The sequence below is a fragment of the Talpa occidentalis genome, unplaced genomic scaffold (genome assembly GCF_014898055.3).
Source record: "Talpa occidentalis isolate TD23 unplaced genomic scaffold, MPIMG_talOcc4v2.1 talOcc4.16, whole genome shotgun sequence".
NCBI classification, from domain to species: Eukaryota; Metazoa; Chordata; class Mammalia; order Eulipotyphla; family Talpidae; genus Talpa; species Talpa occidentalis.
In genome coordinates this window covers 82088566-82105698 of record NW_023601653.1, presented here as the reverse complement: position 1 = coordinate 82105698, position 17133 = coordinate 82088566, and the positions used below count along the sequence as shown (strand labels likewise).

The window sequence follows — 17133 nt, the reverse complement described above, 5'->3', positions numbered from 1 at the left end:
GAGGCGTGGGGGCGGGGGGGAACCCAGAGAAGAGACTATGGGGAGGGAAAGGAAATAAGACCTAGGCTTGGGGTTCTGACCTGCAAAGCCTGAGACTGCAGCAGAGGAATGAAAGTTGAACTTGAGTAAGGGAGGTTTTCCCAAAGGTAAGGAAGGAGTTTTGAAGAATTGGAGGGGTGGAGGCCTGGAGAGGAACTGGCTTTAGCCAGAACCCCAGCCAAGATCCTTGGGAGGACAATGATGGCGGACAGGGTGGGGGCAAGGAGAAAGGGCTGGAAGACCAGGAGCATTAAAATATCCATCCAGGGCCTCTCTGGTGGCACAAGGGGTTCAGCACCGCACTATGAAGCAATCCACAGCCTCTGCGGCATGAGTTCGATCCCCGGCCGGCCAGGGAGAAACCCACATGGCGCAGCAGACCTCTCCTGTCTCGCCCACTGCTCCCCTCAGCAGTGTACTTTGGTCAGTCTGCTGTTCTGCTCCCCACTCTGTCTCTGGTGAATCCTCTCACCCCACCCCCCCGCATCTCTGCCCTGTACCCCAGCTCTTGTATGTGTAAATAAATAAAATCTTTTAAAAAAAAATCCATCCAGTCCTAAATTGACTGTCCCATGCCTTTCTCCTTTAAAATACCAGGGTGAGGGGAGATGTGCAAGGGTCTGGGCCCAGTCAGGGGAGACGGAGTTTGGAGCCTTCTCCCAGGCAGCCAGGGGGCTAACGCCTCAGTCTCGGAGCCCACCGCAGCTGCCCCCTTGTCTGGTAACCAGTAAAACACGGGCTCAAGGCGCATGGCGCACAGCGTGTGGAAAGGGAGGCAGCCAGACTCCCCACAACAAAATGTCCCCAATCTCAGCAGGGTCCTCAACAGCCCCTCTTCCCAGTTGCCACTCCACCTACCTCCCCCTGCTCCCCAATAACAAGCGCACTCAAATTTGTTACTCGAAGGGGGTGACACTGCTCACCAAAGAGTGAGGACCTGGGGGTGACTCAAGCATGGAAGAGAAAGGCAGAGGTTGGACAGGATTGCTCCCCGGGGGGGGAATGCCGGCAGGCCTGATAGCAGCAGGCGGGAAGGCTAAAGGTGAGGTAAATCAGGTAAGCTGGTGCCAGGAGGTCAGCTCCTCAGGGAAGCCAGGAGAAAGTTCTGTGTGTGGCATGCGTGCAAGGGTGGAGACCAGAAACTACCCTAGATTACCCTGAAGAGAGCTGGCCCTGCAGTTCTGCAAACCCCCCTTTCCTATCCTCTAGAATGGGGCGGAACCAAGGGTTCATATTCCCATCCCCAAAGAAGGAGAGTGTGTGTTTGGGGAGGGGTCCCTGGGACGCCTGGGGCTTTGATAGAGTTTGATAGGCCTGAGCTGCGGATACAGCTGTGGCCTGGTGGAAATGTCAAGAGAGGATGAGGAGACATCAAGGATGTGTCCAGTTTCCCTTTTCCACTCACCACCCAACAGCTTGGCATGGCAAATAAAGCTGCTCAGAGCCCATGGGAGGGGGGGGACGCCCCCTGGGGCCATCCCTGACAGGGCCGGAGAGCTTTACTGCCCTCCACAGAGGCCTCCCTTGTTCTTCTGCCTGACTTCACCCTCCCTCACGGGGCTCCCGATGGGTCTCGATCTCTTAAAATGTGTTTCTATACTTCCCAGAAGCCGCTGCATGGAAGGCTCTCTGCCTCAGTTTCCCCTCCGGCCTGGGCGGACTGAGAACACGCATAGGGAGGGAGACACGAGCAGGGCTGGCTGTGAGCTGGTCTGGGGCACTGAGTCTCTTTATTCATTTTAGATAAGTGAGGTAGCGGGGTGGGGAGGGATCAGACAGTCCCCAAGATGCCATTTGAGGGCCACTGAACGACTTCACCTCCTAATGTCCCTCCCCCCACTGAAGCACAACGGGGTTGGGCAGAGGGAGAGATAATCCTGTTTCAGAGAAAAACTTTCCCAATCCCAACCTGGCAAAATTTAGCAGATGGGGGAGGGGTGCACGGTGGGGTTCGCCCAATCTTGCCACTGGATGAGAGGACTAGGATGACAGGAAGGGGTGAGCTCCCGCCCCTTCTCGGATCAGAGGCCGGGTCCAACCCCATGACCCCAGCCTAAAAAGCTTGGGCAAGACTTGAACCAATGACTCACAAGTAAGAGGAAAAATAGCTCACAGGAAGAAGGAAGAGGGGGCACCCCGTTGCAAGAGACACCTCTCCAGCTCAAAGCCAACTGCAGGATACTCTGTGCTGAGCACGGGGGAGGAAGGGCACCCCAGGAATGAACACGCTGACCAAGGGAGCAGGGACCTGGGGATGAGGGCACAGCCATAACCCCCACCCCGCCTCCAGCTCTCCTTCCCGCCCACACTGCGACCAGGCCACAAGTGGGGGGGGGGAAGCAACACCCCATCCTGCAGCCTGGGCCTGGGCTCCAGGCCGTTCCTCAGGCCCCTTTCCAGCGATGACACCTGACGGTTTTCATCCCCAAGCTCCCAGGAATTAAGAAGGAAAAGTCAAAGTCACAGAGCATCGCCTGCCCCCCCCTCTGCTCCCCAACACAGCCCTATCCAGACTCCTGCCAGAGGCCCAGAGGGGGAAGCGCCCACTTCAGAACCCCGCGGGCAGCCCCGGGAGCCTGGACCCAGGCGCCAGGCCCGGCTCGGGCACAGATTCCACACCCAAGCAGGGGGCCCTCCCTGGGCCCTCCCTCTCCCCACCCACAGGCGCCGGGCCTGCCTGCCCTCTGCCCAGCGGGCACCCCGACCCGGCTGCTCCGTGGAGATTCAGAGGCCACTGCGAAGGGCCCCCCGCCCCCTAGAGCAGCCAAACACGGCGAGCCCGGATTCCTGCACAATTCAGCCGGGGGTGGGAGGCGGAGGAGCGGGAGGCAGAGGCCCTCCCCGGCCGGAGATGGGAAGACAAGGCCTCCGGAGCCCGGGATCGGAAAAAAGGGGAGCCCTCTTCTCTCTTCCCAGGCTTCTGGTCTTTGTTTGGGTTGGGGGGTCCCAGAAGCATCCTCTGCTCAGGGCCCCCCATCCTCCAAATCGGACCCCCATCCCCGCCCCCAGTCTGGCCGCTGCTGTGTCAGCTGGACCGGGATAACAAAAGGCGCCCCCTCCTTCCGTCCCGGCGCCCGGGCGGGGGCCGGGGCGCGGGGGGCCGGGGTCCCGGGGCCCGCGGAATCTCACTCACCGTCGATCGCCGCCGCGGCCAGCGCGGAGAGCAGGGGCAGCAGCAGCAGCGGCGGCGGGGTCGGCATGGTGCGGGCTGACGCGCGCCGGGGCCCCCTCCCCTCCGGCCCTGCCACTCTGGCCGTGCCCCCCAATCGGGGGGTCCCCCTTCTTCCCCCTCCCCCTCCTCTATTCTTATCCTGTCCTTCGGCAGAGCACACCGGGGGCGTCGGTAAGAAGAGGTAGGGTTCGGAGCCCCTCGGTGAGGGCCTGCTACTGGGGTACGCCCCCTCCCCCCAAATCCAACCCCTTCACCCCCAGCTTTTCTCTCCTCTCCTCTCTCCCCCTCCCCGGGCGAAGCTCACAGCCCCATCTCCGAGCCGCCTCCGGCTGCAAAAATGCACAATTGGGAGGAGGCGGGGTGGGGGGTGGGGGGCGTGGACCCGGCGGGGAGCCTCGGAAGGGGCCTGATGGAGCCCGGGGGCGCCCCTCGTTTCCGCCTCCTCAGTGCACGGGCCCGGAGCTCGCACCACTGTTCCCCGGACTGAGGTGCCGCGGGTGGGGGGCCGGGGGAGCGGGAGGGGCGGGCGGAGGGAGGGCGAGAGGGGCGGGGAAAGGGGGGCGAGCTACGCGGCAGCCCCGGGAGTGCGCATGCGTCCGCCTGGCGCGCTGCCCCGGGAGGGGGAGTCGGGGCGCGGGCCGCGGGGCGCGGGGCGCGGGTCCCGGCCGGGCGGGCTGCCGGGGCCCGGGGCGACCTCGCCCCGGCTCGGGCTGCGCCCCGGGGCGCCGCAGGGCGCGGGGCCTGCGCAGGGAGCCGCTTCTCCCGGGGGCCGGGCGGACCCTGGGGCTTCGGGCCGGTCGGGGGGCCCTCGCCGGGAGCCCCGGCCGCGCCCGACTTCTGGGGGAGCCCCGCGGCGCCGACCCTGCCGGGGTGGGGGCGGGGGCCGGCGCGCGGCGCGACTCGGGGGGCTGCGCTCTGGCCGGGGCCGGGGCCGGGGCCGGGGCCGGGATCGGGGGGGCCCCGGGTGAGCGGGGCCGCGGGGACGCGCCGCAGCCTGCCCGGCCCGGCCCGAGCCCCCCGCTCCACCCCGCGGCGCCTGGCACGGCGCGCAGGCCGGTGCGAGGGAGGTGAGTCACCAGGGGTGGGGCGCGCCGGCCACCCCGCGCCCGAGGTCGGGGCGCGTTTGTTTTTTTGTTTGATGTTTTGCTGTTTTATGCCCCGCTGGCGCCCCGCCAGGCCGGGCTCGCTCCGCGCTGCGGGGATGGGGGGCCGGCGGGGCCCGGGCCCGGCGTCCCGGCCGCGGCGCGAGGGGCTGGCGGGGCCCGGACCTTTGTCCCGACCCGCGCCCGCCCGGACCGCGCGGCCGCCGAGCCCGGGCCCTGCCGCGGGCCGCTGCCCCTCCCGGCCGCGCCCCCGGCCCTGCCCTGGCCCTGGCAGAGCTGGGGCGCCAGCAGGCGACCCCCGCTGCCCGGAGCGGGCGTTAGAGGTGAGAACGGATGGCACCTCTCCTCCCGTCGAAAACTCGGGTCGAAGAAGGAGCCCAGGGCCTCACCCGCCTGCCCTGCTGGGAGCTCACACCCACCGAGCGGGAGAGCAGGGAGGCCTTAGAAAGGCACATGTTTCCCCCCAAACCAGAGCCAACTCCTCTCTGAATTTACTCAGGCCCGAGGCCACCTGCCTGCGTCCCCCAGGCTGAAACCCCAGACTCTTTGCCAGCTCCTTGTCAGGCCTCCCGCTCCTATATGCAGCCCCGGAGCCTGTCCTCAAGGCCTGTCATTTTTTCCTTTGAAACTGGTCTCAGATTTCCTCCACTTCCACTGCCAGAGTTTCTCCAGGCAAGGGTGGGTCTTATTCATCCTTTTATCCAGCAATCAAAGGCACATGGTACCCACTTGCTAAAAGTTTGGGGTGTTTTTTTTTAGATTTATTTATTTATGCATACAAGAACTGGGGTGCTCCCCACTCTGCGCCCTGTGGGCAGCTCCTTGGCCGGGGATGCAACTCGTGCTGCAGTGGCTGAAGATAGCTTCATAGGTTGTGTCTTAACCCCTTGCGCCATCAGGGAGGCCCAATACATAAATCTTTAAAAGAAAAATAAACAAACCTCAGAGTATAGGAAGGTACAAGGTGGAAAGGAAACTTGCTGTTTTCCACAATCGTGTTCTTCAGACCCACCCTCAGAGCAACCACAACTAAGGGTTCCTTGGGTCCTCTTCCAGGAAGGTTGTTTGTTTTTATAATGATAAACACACATAAATAAACATCCTTTAAAACACAAATGAGCTCATTAAATATATACCGTTCTGAAACTTGTGTTTTTATTTTGTTTTTAAAGATTCATTTATGCATACAAGAGCTGGGGTATAGGCCAGAGGTGTGGGGGGTGAGAGGATTCACCAGAGACAGAGTGGGGAGAAGAACAGGCAGATCCACCGGAATAAACTGCAGAGGGGAGCAGCGGACGAGTCAGAAGAGGTCTGCTGTGCCGTGTGGGTAGCTTCCTGGCCGGCCGGGGATAAAACTCATGCTGCAGAGGCTGTGGACACCTTGGTAGCGCTGTCTTTGTGCCACCAGGGAGGCCCAAAACTTGTGTGGTTTGTTTTTTTAAGATTTATTTATTTATGCATACAAGAGCTGGGGTACAGGGCAGAGATGCGGGGGGTGAGAGGATTCACCAGAGACTGACTGGGGAACAGAACAGGCAAATTGACTGAAGTGCACTGCTGAGGGGAGCAGCGGGCGAGACAGGAGAGGTCTGCTGCACCATGTGAGTTGCTCCCTGGCCAGCCAGGGATCGAACTTGTGCTGCAGAAGCTGCGTATAGCTTCATAGTGCGGTGCTTAATCCCTGTGCCACCAGGGAGGCCCCCTCAAAAAACTTGTGTTTTTATATTAACTTACCTTGATCCCTTTCTACAGTGTACACACACACCTGGTTCACTCTTCATTTTGGCTACTTGGGATCTCCAAGCTTGGATACTCCACAATCTGCTGGGATAGTTGGGCACTCAAGTATATCCAGGAGGTGAGCGTCTGGGGGTTTCTATAAGGTGAGAGAATGTATATTCTATTTGAACCTTTAATTACGGTTCTTCCAGCTCCTCTCTGCCATCTTCAGAAAACTGTTGCTGTTACTCTTGCTCTGCCCATCTCTCCTCTTCCAAATGTACACTCAAGATAGCCTCAGCACCTAGAATTTAGCATTTAATTTTGTGGGTTCTGTGTCCACCACTAGACCACAAACTCCTTAGGGCAGGAGTCATGCCTTTTTCTTCTTTGTATCCACCTAGTGTTAAGGGCCTTGATTGATTGGTGGGAGGACTGACAGCAGGCCTGCCCTGGCAGGGCAGACAATCAATCACTTATTGTCGCACAGGATGTGACTGGAGCATCTTCTCCATACTTCTCCTGCAGCACTCATTATGCAGTCCCTGTACCTCAGCTTCTCTTTCTCCCCACTTCTTAATCTTTCTTCGGTCTTCAAAGGGCTTGAGCTGGTGTTATAACCATAATAGTAGAAAATCAAAGAGGAATTCTCTACAATCCATGATCAGAATATCTAAAATAATGTCAATGAGCAAAGAAGTTGGTGTGGGAAGGGGACTCACTGGTGGCATGGGGGTTAAAGTCTCAGCACTGGTGGCATGGGGGTTAAAGTCACTCTCACTCACTGGTGGCATGGGGGTTAAAGTCTCACTATGAAGCTATCACTAGCCACTGCAGCCTGAGTTCAGTCCTCAGCCAGGGAGCCAACCCACGTGCCACAACAGACCTCTCCTGTCTCCCCACTGCTCCCCTCAGCAGTGTATTTCAGTGGATCTGCCTGTTCTGCTCCCCACTCTGTCTCTGGTGAGTCCTCTCACCCCCTGCACCTCAGCTCTTGTATGCATAAATAAATAAAATAAATCTTTTTTTTAAACATTTATTTATTTATGCATTCAAGAGCTGGGATATAGGCCAGAGGTGGCAGGCGGTGAGAGGATTCATTAGAGGCAGAGTGGGGAGCAGAACAGACGGATCCATTGAAATACACTGCTGGGGGGGCGGCGAGAAAGGAGAGGTCTGCTGGATAACTCCCCCGCTGGGGATCAAACTTGTGCTGCAGTGACTGCCGATAGCTTCATAGTGCTGACACTCAACCCCTTGCACCATCACAGAGGCCCCAATAAAATAAATCTTAAAAAAAAAAAATGTTGGTGTGGGAAAAGGCAATTTCCCTTGGATCTCCCAGACAATCATGAAACGTCACTCTTTCCTGTCAGAGTGTAACAGGCACTGGGATGAGGCATTAGAGGGTCAACTCTGAGACTCAATGTCAGCCCAGAGACTGACGCCACCTAGCGGCTGGTTAAAGAAATGTGACGGGGAAGGGTGTCTGATGGGGCTGGTGGAAAGTAGGACGGGACCCAGGACTTGAGTGCCTTCCGTGGACTAGGCCCACACCGTGGACTTTTACATGGATTAACTCACGTAAGTCCCATAACCACCTGTGGAAGAGGTGTTCAGAGGTGTTGTTTCCAATCTGTGGATGCAGAAATAGAGGCTCAGAGAGATTAAAGAAATTCTTTTTCAATTTTTTTTTAATTTTATTTATGAATACAAGAGCTGGGGTGTAGGCCAGAGGTGCCGGGGGTGGCGGGTGGTGAGAGGATCCACCAGAGACACAGTGGGGAGCAGAATAGGCGGATCCACTGAAATCCACTGCTGAGGGGAGCAGTGGGGAGACAGGAGAGGTCTGCCGCACCATGTGGGTCAGCTCCCTGGCTGGGGATCAAACTCATGCTGCAGTGGCTGCTGATAGCTCAATAGTGCTGGGACTTAGCCCCTTGCGCCACCAGGGAGACCTGAGATTAAGGTATTTGCCCTAAATCAGTGCAGATCGGACCATAGGTTTTACCATTTAATAAACAATTGCTAGTTATCTCACTTGTCTGGCACATTAGTAGGCACTAAGGACAAGAGATGGAAATACACAGTCTCAGTCTTGGCGTCCAAGAAGTATAAAGGTTAGCAGGGTGTGTACAAGAGGATCAACAGTCTTAACACGGGGCCTTGGTGCCTGTGATAAAGGAAGCACAAAGGGCCATGGGAACAGGCGAGGAGGCACATTCCAGATAAGGAGGCCACAGTGTGTGTGGGGGGCAGGCAGATGGCACCAAGCTGCATGTGAAGGGCAGGAAAAAGAGGACAAGTAATGGCAGGAAGAAAGTGTGCTGTGGTCTAGAGACAGACACAGGCACAGCGCCTTGGGGAATTTTAAAACATTTGAGGACTGGCTGAAGTTTGAGGTATTTATTGTGAAGGGCAATGGATGATATATCAGGAAACCTAATCACAAGTTTATTTAGTATGATTTTTTAAAAAAAGATTTATTTATGCATACAAGAACTGGCATGTAGGCCAGAGGTGTGGCGGGTGAGAGGATCCACCAGATACAGGGTGGGGAGCAGAACAGGCAGATCCACTGAAATACACTGCTAAGGGGACGGGAGCAGCGGGGGAGACAGGAGAGGTCTGCTGCGCCATGTGGGTAGCTCCCTGGCCGGCAATGAAACTCGTGCTGCAGTGGCTGCGGATAGCTTCATAGTACTGACACTTAACCCCGTGCGCCACCAAAATTAGTATGATTTTAACCATACTAAAGACTTAGAAATTTTTTTCTAGAAGTAGTGGGGAGCAAGATGAGAGACTGAGGAAGTTCTTAGGGTATCGGCCATAGAGCTGGAAAGGAAGAGGATTCAAGTCTAAAAAGTTAGGATCGAGTATAACAGTGGCTTTATCAAGTCAGCCTAGAGAATAGTGACTTGAAAGCTGGAACTAGAAACTTTGGCTCACATTAGAATGTTCTCAGATTTTGGCTGCACATTAGAATCACCAGGGGAGCTTTTAAAAAACCCTTGTGCTAACCAAAATAATCCCTATGCTGGAGGACTTACACTACTTGACTTCAACATTTGTATCTATGTACTCAAGATATACTGGCCTCAGGTTGGACAAATGAGAGCCAGAAATAGACTCACACTTTAAAATCATTTGATTTTGACAAAGGTGTCAAAGCAATCATCTGGAGAAAGAAATGTCATTGCAACAAATGGTGGTGGGACAACTGAATAGCCATATGGGAGAAATATGTGAATCTTGACCTCTACCTTATATCACATGCAAAAATTAATTCAAAATGGATCATAGTGATGGCATAGGGGTTAAAGACACAGTGCTATCAAGCTATCGCCAGCTATAGCAGCATGAGTTTGATACCCAGTCGGCCAAGGAGCAACCCACATGGCACAGTAGACCTCTCCTGTCTCTCTCACCCACTGCTCTCCTCAGCAGTGTAATCTGCCTGTTCTGTTCCCCACTCTGTCTCTGGTGAATCCTCTCATCCCCCACACCTCTGGCCTGAACCCTTGTATAAAATAAATAAATCTTAAAAAAAAAGTTTTCACCATCAGAAAAAAAATCATAATTATATGCATATATAGCTCAAATTATTATGCTGTACACCTGAAACTAATATAATGCTATATGTCAATTATATTTCAATTTTTTAAAAGTTGGAGTATGGACCTAAACCATAAAAGCAAAAACCATAAAGCTTGTAGGTAAAAACATAGTATCTTCAAGATGTGGAGGTAGGCAAAATTTTCTTAAGCCATAGAAAGCAATAACCGTAAAAGAAAAAAATAAAAGAAATATCAAAATTAAAAACTTTTGCTCCTCAGAAGACACCAATAAGTAAATCAACTTGGTAAGCAAATCATTGAGCAGACAAAGGACTGGATATAGCAAAAATATTTCTGTAACACAATAATAAAAAACTCAATTTTGGGGGGCCTCCCTGGTGTCACAGGGGTTAAAGTCTCACTGCTATAGAGCTTCCACCAGCCACTGCTGCACAAGTTCGATCCCTGGCCAGGGAGCTACACACATGGTGCAGCAGACCTCTCCTGTCTCGCCCACTGTTCCCCTCAGCAGTGGATTTCCGTCAATCTGGCTGTTCTGCTCCCCACTCTGTCTCTGGTGAATCCTCTCACCCCCCGCATCTCTGGCCTATACCCCAGCTCTTACGTGCATAAACAAATAAATAAAATAATCTTTTTTAAAAAATCTCCATTTTGGGGCCTCCCCGGTGGCGCAGTGGTTGAGCGCTGGGTTGCGAAGCTGCCTGCGGCCTCTGCGGCGCCAGTTCGATCCACAGCTGCTCCCCGGCCACCGGAGGAGGGTCCCGCATGGCGCACAGACCCCTCCTGCCGCCCGCTGCTCCCCTCAGCAGTGTCCTTCGGTCCTTCTGCCTGTTTCGCTCCCTGCTCTGGCTCTGGTGAATTCTCTCACCCTCCCGTGCTTCTGACTGTACCCAGTGCATGTATAAACAAAACAAACAATCAAACAAATAAATAAATAAATAAAACATGCCTCTATAAAAAAAAAAACCTCCATTTTTAAAAAAATGAACAAAAGATGAATAACTATAAGAAAGTGAAAATCAAAATCAACAAAAAACTATGAACCAGAGACACTTTTTGGGGCGTGGGGAGCGGGAGGGAAGGGATTGGGGTCAGAATGGGGGGGTTGCAATTGTATGGGGAATATAAAAATAAAATTTATTATAAAAAAATAAAATTAACTATACTCAACAACAAAAAAAAAATGAACAAAAGATTTGGACACATTACAAAAGAACATGTATAAGTAGCCAATAAACACATGAAAAGTGCTGAATATCTTTTAGCTATCAAGAAAATGCAAATTAAAGCCACAATGAAATTCTTCTCCACATCCACCAAAATGGTTGCATGGTTAAAAACTGACAATATCAACTGTTAGTGAGAATGCAGAGCAACTGGAATTCTCATATAAGGCGGTGGAAATGTAAGGTGTACTATGAGTCTGGAACAATATGTAGCAGTTTTCTATAAAACAAGGTGCATACCCACCCTGTGGTCCAGAAACTATACTCCGAGGTATATTTATTCAAAATACGCAGGCCTAATATGAAAAAATGTTCAACATCACTTGTCATCAGGGAAATGCAAATCAAAACTACCATGAGATACCATCTCACACCAGTGAGAATGGCACATATTAAAAAAACTAGCAACAACAAATGTTGGCGAGGGTGTGGAGAAAAAGGAACTCTTCTGCACTGTTGGTGGGAGTGCAAACTGGTCCAACCACTGTGGAGAGCTGTGTGGAGATTTCTGGACCTACTAAACATAGAGCTTCCATAGGATCCAGCAATTCCACTCCTAGGTATTTACCCAAAGGGCACAGAAACATCCATTCCAAAGAGCACCTGCACCCCTATGTTTACAGCAGCACTGTTGACAATAGCTAAGCTTTGGAAACAGCCCAAATGCCCAAAAATAGATGACTGGATCAAGAAGATGTGGTCCATACACACCATGGAATATTACTCAGCAGTCAAAAAAGATAAACACATGCAATTTGCAGCACCATGGATGGCGCTGGAAGGGATCATGCTCAGCGAAATAAGCCAAAAAGAAAAAGAAAAATACCGGATGGTCTCACTCATAGCAGGAATCTAGAAAACTTAAATAAGAGACCAGGAAAATGAATAACTTTAAGAAAGTGAAAATCAAAATCAACAAAAAACTATGAACCAGAGACACTTTTAGGGGGGCGGGGGCGGGAGGAGAGGGACTGGGGTCAGAATGGGGGGGCTGCAATTGTATGGGGAATATAACAATAAAATTTATTATTTAATAAAAAAAAATAAAATAAATGTTATTCTTACCCCCCCCCAAAAAAAAAGATTTACTTATTTATGCATACAAGAACTGGGGTACAGGCCAGAGGTGTGGGGAGGGGGTGAGAGGATTCAGCAGAGACAGAGTGGGGAACAGAACAGAAGGACTGACTGAAAAAAAAAAAAAAAATACGCAGGCCTATACCCAAAAACTGGCTACAGCCCAGGAGTCTCTCATTTTATTATTTTTAAAGATTTATTTATTTATACATACAACAGCTGGGGTACAGGCCAGAGGTATGGGGGTGAGAGGATTCACCAGAGAGAGAGCGGGGAGCAGAACAGGCAGGTCCACTGAAATCCACTACTGAGGGGAGCAGTGAGCGAGTCAGGAGAGGTCTGCTATGCCTTGTGGGTCAGCTCCCTGGCCAGTGGGGGATGGAACTCCTGCTGCAGTGGCTGCAGATAGCTTCATAGTGCTGACACTTAACCCCTTGCGCCACCAGGGTGACCCGGAATCTCTCACTTTAAAAGGGATAAACAGGGCCTCTCTGGTGGTGCAGCAGGTTGAACACGGTGCTGTAAAGCTGTCCACAGCCGCTGCAGCATGGGTTCGACCCCCGCCAGCCAGGGAGTAACCCACACAGCGCAACAGACCTCTGCTGTCTCGCCCCGCTGCTCCCCTCAGCAGTGTGTTTCGGTCTGTCTGCCTGTTCTGCTCCCCACTCTGTCTCTGGTGAGTCCTCTCACCCTCCCACGCCTCTGACCTGTACCCCAGCTCTTGTATAAATAAATAAATCTTTTTAAACAAATAAATATATAAAATTAAAAAAATAAAAATAGAAAGGATAAACAAACTGTAGTGTACTTCTCATGCGTACTACTTAGTAATAAAGATGGACACACTATGAATTTTCACAACAGCAAGACTGAATCTCAAAACATGGTTAAAACACATTGTTTCACTCCGTTTATTTGAATTATAGAACAGACAAAACTAATCTACAGTGGAGAAAAATCAGAGCAGCAACCCCTGCTGAGGGCTGAGATGAGGGCAATGATCTACACCCCGATAGAGGTTTGGATGTCACCCAGCAATCAAGTGGCAGAGCAGGGATTTGAAGGCAAGTGGCCTGGTTCCAAGGGCTATGGCTTTAACCACCAGATCACTGTGCTTGGCCCCTACGATGGTTGGGGCGTAGATGAGCCTACACAGGAAGAGTAGCTGGTGAAGAGGAGAGAGAGCAGACAGAGGAAGCCGGGGAGGAACCACAAAAACCAATGAGGGGAGTTTCCTCGAGGTAGCTAGTGCTGTTCGGTGCTGCAGAGAGGCCTGGTGAGATCGCCACAGGAGCCAGCCACCACGTGTGGCGCTTCTGAGGGAGGACCGGAGCAGTTTCATTGGACTGGTGGAGGCGGCAGCCAGCTGGCAGTGAACTGAGGAGGTGAGGAAGGAAGACAGTGGATGGGAAGAACTCCCAAGAAATTTGGCTGCAGAGGAGGAGACAGAGAGGGAAGCCGACAGTAATTAGAGTGCTAGTTAGAGGCCTGGGGTTTCCTTACAAAGGCTCAAGCCTGACCACGGCTGGCTCCATCCAGGGATGCTTGACTTTGCCCACCCATCAGGGTGGATACTTGTCCTCTGTCAGGAGCCACGGTAAGCCTCTGACAGCCTCAGGGCTCCATTTTGGAACCTTGAGATGGGTGATCTCGCCATTGCTCACATCCTGCCTTCCTTGGCAGGCATGAGTGGGCGTCCACCTTCTCTACTCCGTCCACTGCTTCCTCTCCCTGACCACGCTGCACTGCTTCCCACCCCTGGCCTTGCACCAAGCCCTAGCCACCCTCTTCTCAGACTGTCTTTGCCTTGCTTTGCCTGTTGGAAACGTGGCTCTTCCCTGAGGACACTCTCCCTTTAAAGGAGCTAGCACTCTCCTCCCAAGTTGCACAAGATGGGTGATTGTGGGAACCTAGCCAGAGCCTGCCCTGGGCTCTCATTTTCTGTAGTCAATGTGGCTCCACCGAGGTGTCAGAGATGCAACCAGCAGCAAGCAACAGGAGACACAGCGGAAGCCGACTGAGGAGTTCCAGAGCAGATCCAGGGCTGGTTGATTGATCAAGGGATCTCCACCTCCTCACACTGCATCCCCCATGGCTGATGGCACCACCCCTTGAGGTTGCAACATACCTGTCCAGTCCTCACACGTGGACTTGGCATCAAGAACACAATCTTTCCCAAGAGCCCAGTAAGGTCCTATTGGCCAGGACTGGGTCGTTGACCAAGGGAATGAAAATACCCTAACTGGTAGACCAGCTAGCTTCAGCTGCATGGGGACCATCTATATAAAATCCAGAATTTGCCAGAAAGGGAGAAAGGCTTGCTGCTGAGCAAGCACCATCACCACTTGCCCTGATAGTCACATCCACTCCTCATCCTGCCCAGGGCCAGCTATTTCACCATCCATTGAGAAGGCGTGCAGCGTGCTGCAGACGGGCACCATGCTCGTGGCTGTCTGACTGGGTTCAAATCCTCGCTCGCGCTTGCCAGTTCGTTTGCCTTGGGCAGGTGACTTAACCTTCCCAAACAGCAGTTTCCTCATTTGTAAAGTGAGAGTTACCAGCACTATCAAACAGAACTTTCTGTGATAACGGGCCTGGCCCATGTTGTGCTACACATAGCTATGGAGCATTTGAAGTGTGGCGAGTATATTGGAAGAACTGGATTTTGTAATTAAAATTAAATAACCACATGTGCTTATTGGCTACTATTTTGAGCACACAGACCTATCTCCTGGCTTTGTAGGATAAAAAAATGATTTTTGTTTTGAAGTGACAATTGAAATGACACATAAATCCTCAGTAAATGTTAGTTATTTTTGTGTGATGCACTGATATCCTGGTCACTTGCCCGCACTCCTTGAAGACTTTGGATCTGACTCACCGTCTTGCTGTCTACCTCAGGTCTTTTGCAAACCCAGAGAACTTCAGTGTTCATGCAAGTTGTCCAGTCAGCATGCCAGTCTCTTGGTTCCTTGCCCATCTCAACTTCAGTGACTCACTCCCATGTTGCCACAGTCACTATCCCATGACCTTTCTGGAGACTTGGGCTGAAACCCACCCCTCTGGTCTCTGACCAAACATTTCAATCCTCCATTCTTTCTCTCCTTTGCTCCCAGGAAGGCTGGTTATTAGGTCTGTTAAGACTTCCATTTCTTTCTTTCTTTTTTTTTTTTTTAAAGATTTATTTTATTTATTTATACAAGCACTGGGTACAGTCAGAAGAGCGAGAGAATTCACCAGAGCCAGAGTGGGGAGCAGAGCAGGCAGAAGGACCAAAGTACACTGCTGAGGGGAGCAGCAGGCGGCAGGAGAGGTCTGCGCGCCATGTGGGACCCTCCTCCGGAGGCCGGGGAGCAGCCGGGGATCGAACCGGCGTTGCAGAGGTTGCGGGCAGCTTGCAACCCAGCGCTCAACCGCTGCGCCACCGGGGAGGCCCCAAGACTTCCGTTTCTTTGGCTCAGTTATTTCCTTATCCACTAGCTCCCTCCTCATCTCCTTCTCTTCCTAACCAATCTCAATCCCACAATGCCTCACTTTATTCCGCTACCAAATGGTCTCCTCTGTCATTATTAACCTTCTTGAACTGTTCTCCTGGTTTCAGACTTAAACTTTAAAACCACCCTCCACACTGCAGCTAGGGTGGTCTCTGCTAAATCTCATCATTTACCCCTCCACTGCCAGTGACTGCTGGTTTCGAGAAGGTACCATGCTTCCATAGTATCCATGTGTTTACACAAGCTAAACCCTCTTCCTGGTTTAACTCCTCCCTTCTTCTTTGTCTAAGTAACTCCTTAGTCAGTGAATAATTTTAAAATTCCGTTTGCAGAGGAGGAGGGTGGGGGAGGGGAAAGAGCAAAGAGGGAAGACAGCACAATGGTCTATGGTGGTGAAATATGGATGAGTTGGTGGTGGATACACTATGGTGATGATACCTAATGGGGGTAACCCAGTATTACCCTCAGTTAAATAAAATAAAAGTTGTGGCTTCATATATCACCTCCTCCAGGAAGGCCTCCCTGATCTCCCCTCTAGCCTAGCTAGTTGAGGTGCCCCTCCTATGTGTTCCCATGACATCCTATGCTTCACTGGACTCACTCTGATTATCCTACAGCATCACTGTTAACTAAACTGATTCTTCCTTTCAGTCATATGAGCCTGAGAACACATATTTGTTGCATTAACTGGACATACATTCTAGGAGGATTAATTTGGTTTGCTTACTAACAGTTTGATTTTACTTGTCAAAAGGTGGAAGGTATTTGAACATGTTTATATACCGGGAGTAAAGAGCTGTAATAGTTAAAGAATGAGACAGTGGAGATTTGGAGAACTGCAAGGCTAGTTAATGGAACTGAGCTCCTGCATTCGATCCTTCGCTAACTTTAGTGCTTATATAAGGGAGCATATGTAAGACACTTAGCCGGGCACCAGGTAGGTAGTAAACAGGTTTGTCCTTTCATTCACCTGTGAGAATGCATGTGTCTTTTCTAAGTGCATGGCAGAGTGTACAATATGACATGAGTCCCTGTCCTCGGGAGTTTATGTTCTAGTTGGAAAAGATGGATGTACCCATAAAGTAATTAAAAAGCAATGCAAAGTGACATGTGACAGTCACCAATATCCAAATGGTGCCTTTTTCAAAATCACAATCTGCACTAAAAAGTATCTTTTACATCAGAACCTGGAACATGTATAAAATTGAAATAAATTTCATTAAATAATACTTATCCTTATTTTGTGTGCTGCATTCCATTCTGTTCTTTGTTTTAAAAAAAGATGATTATGGCTTGCTGTTACAGGTTGAATTTTGTCTCTCCAAAGTTCATATATTCATGGATTGAATTCCCATGTCCCTCGAAAATTCATAGTCATATAAATTGCCCCCAGTACTGCAGAATGCGAATGTATTTGGGGAAAGGGTCTTTACAGAGGTAATCAAATTAAAATCAGGTCATTTAGGGTGGGCCAGAAGCCAATCTTTTTTTTGTGTGTGTGTGGAGGGGGGACCCTCGCCGGCAGCCGGGGAATGAACTGGCGCTTCAGAGGCTACAGGCAGCCTTGCAGCCCAGCGCTCAACCACTGCGCCACCAGGGGAGGCCCCAGAAGCCAATCTTACACCTGAGCCTAGTGTACTCCAAAAAGAAGAAATGTGGAGACAGACTGGCATATAGGGAGCACACACCTACATGAAGGTGACCATTTACAAGCCTGACACT

General features: G+C 51.8%; 1 protein-coding gene across 2 annotated transcripts in view; it reads right to left on the bottom strand.

Annotated features, from left to right (window-relative positions):
• LRP1 (LDL receptor related protein 1) overlaps window positions 1–3701 on the bottom strand; it is a 72953-nt gene extending 69252 nt beyond the window's left edge. The window contains exon 1 of one of the 2 annotated variants that reach the window (XM_037515041.2): window positions 3173–3701. In XM_037515041.2, coding sequence (XP_037370938.1) covers window positions 3173–3239 — 67 coding nt within the window. In that variant the 5' untranslated portion in view covers window positions 3240–3701. The remainder of the gene's footprint in view (window positions 1–3172) is intronic. The other variant, XM_037515040.2, reaches the window with a different exon arrangement.
• Between the last annotated feature and the right edge of the window lie 13432 nt (window positions 3702–17133).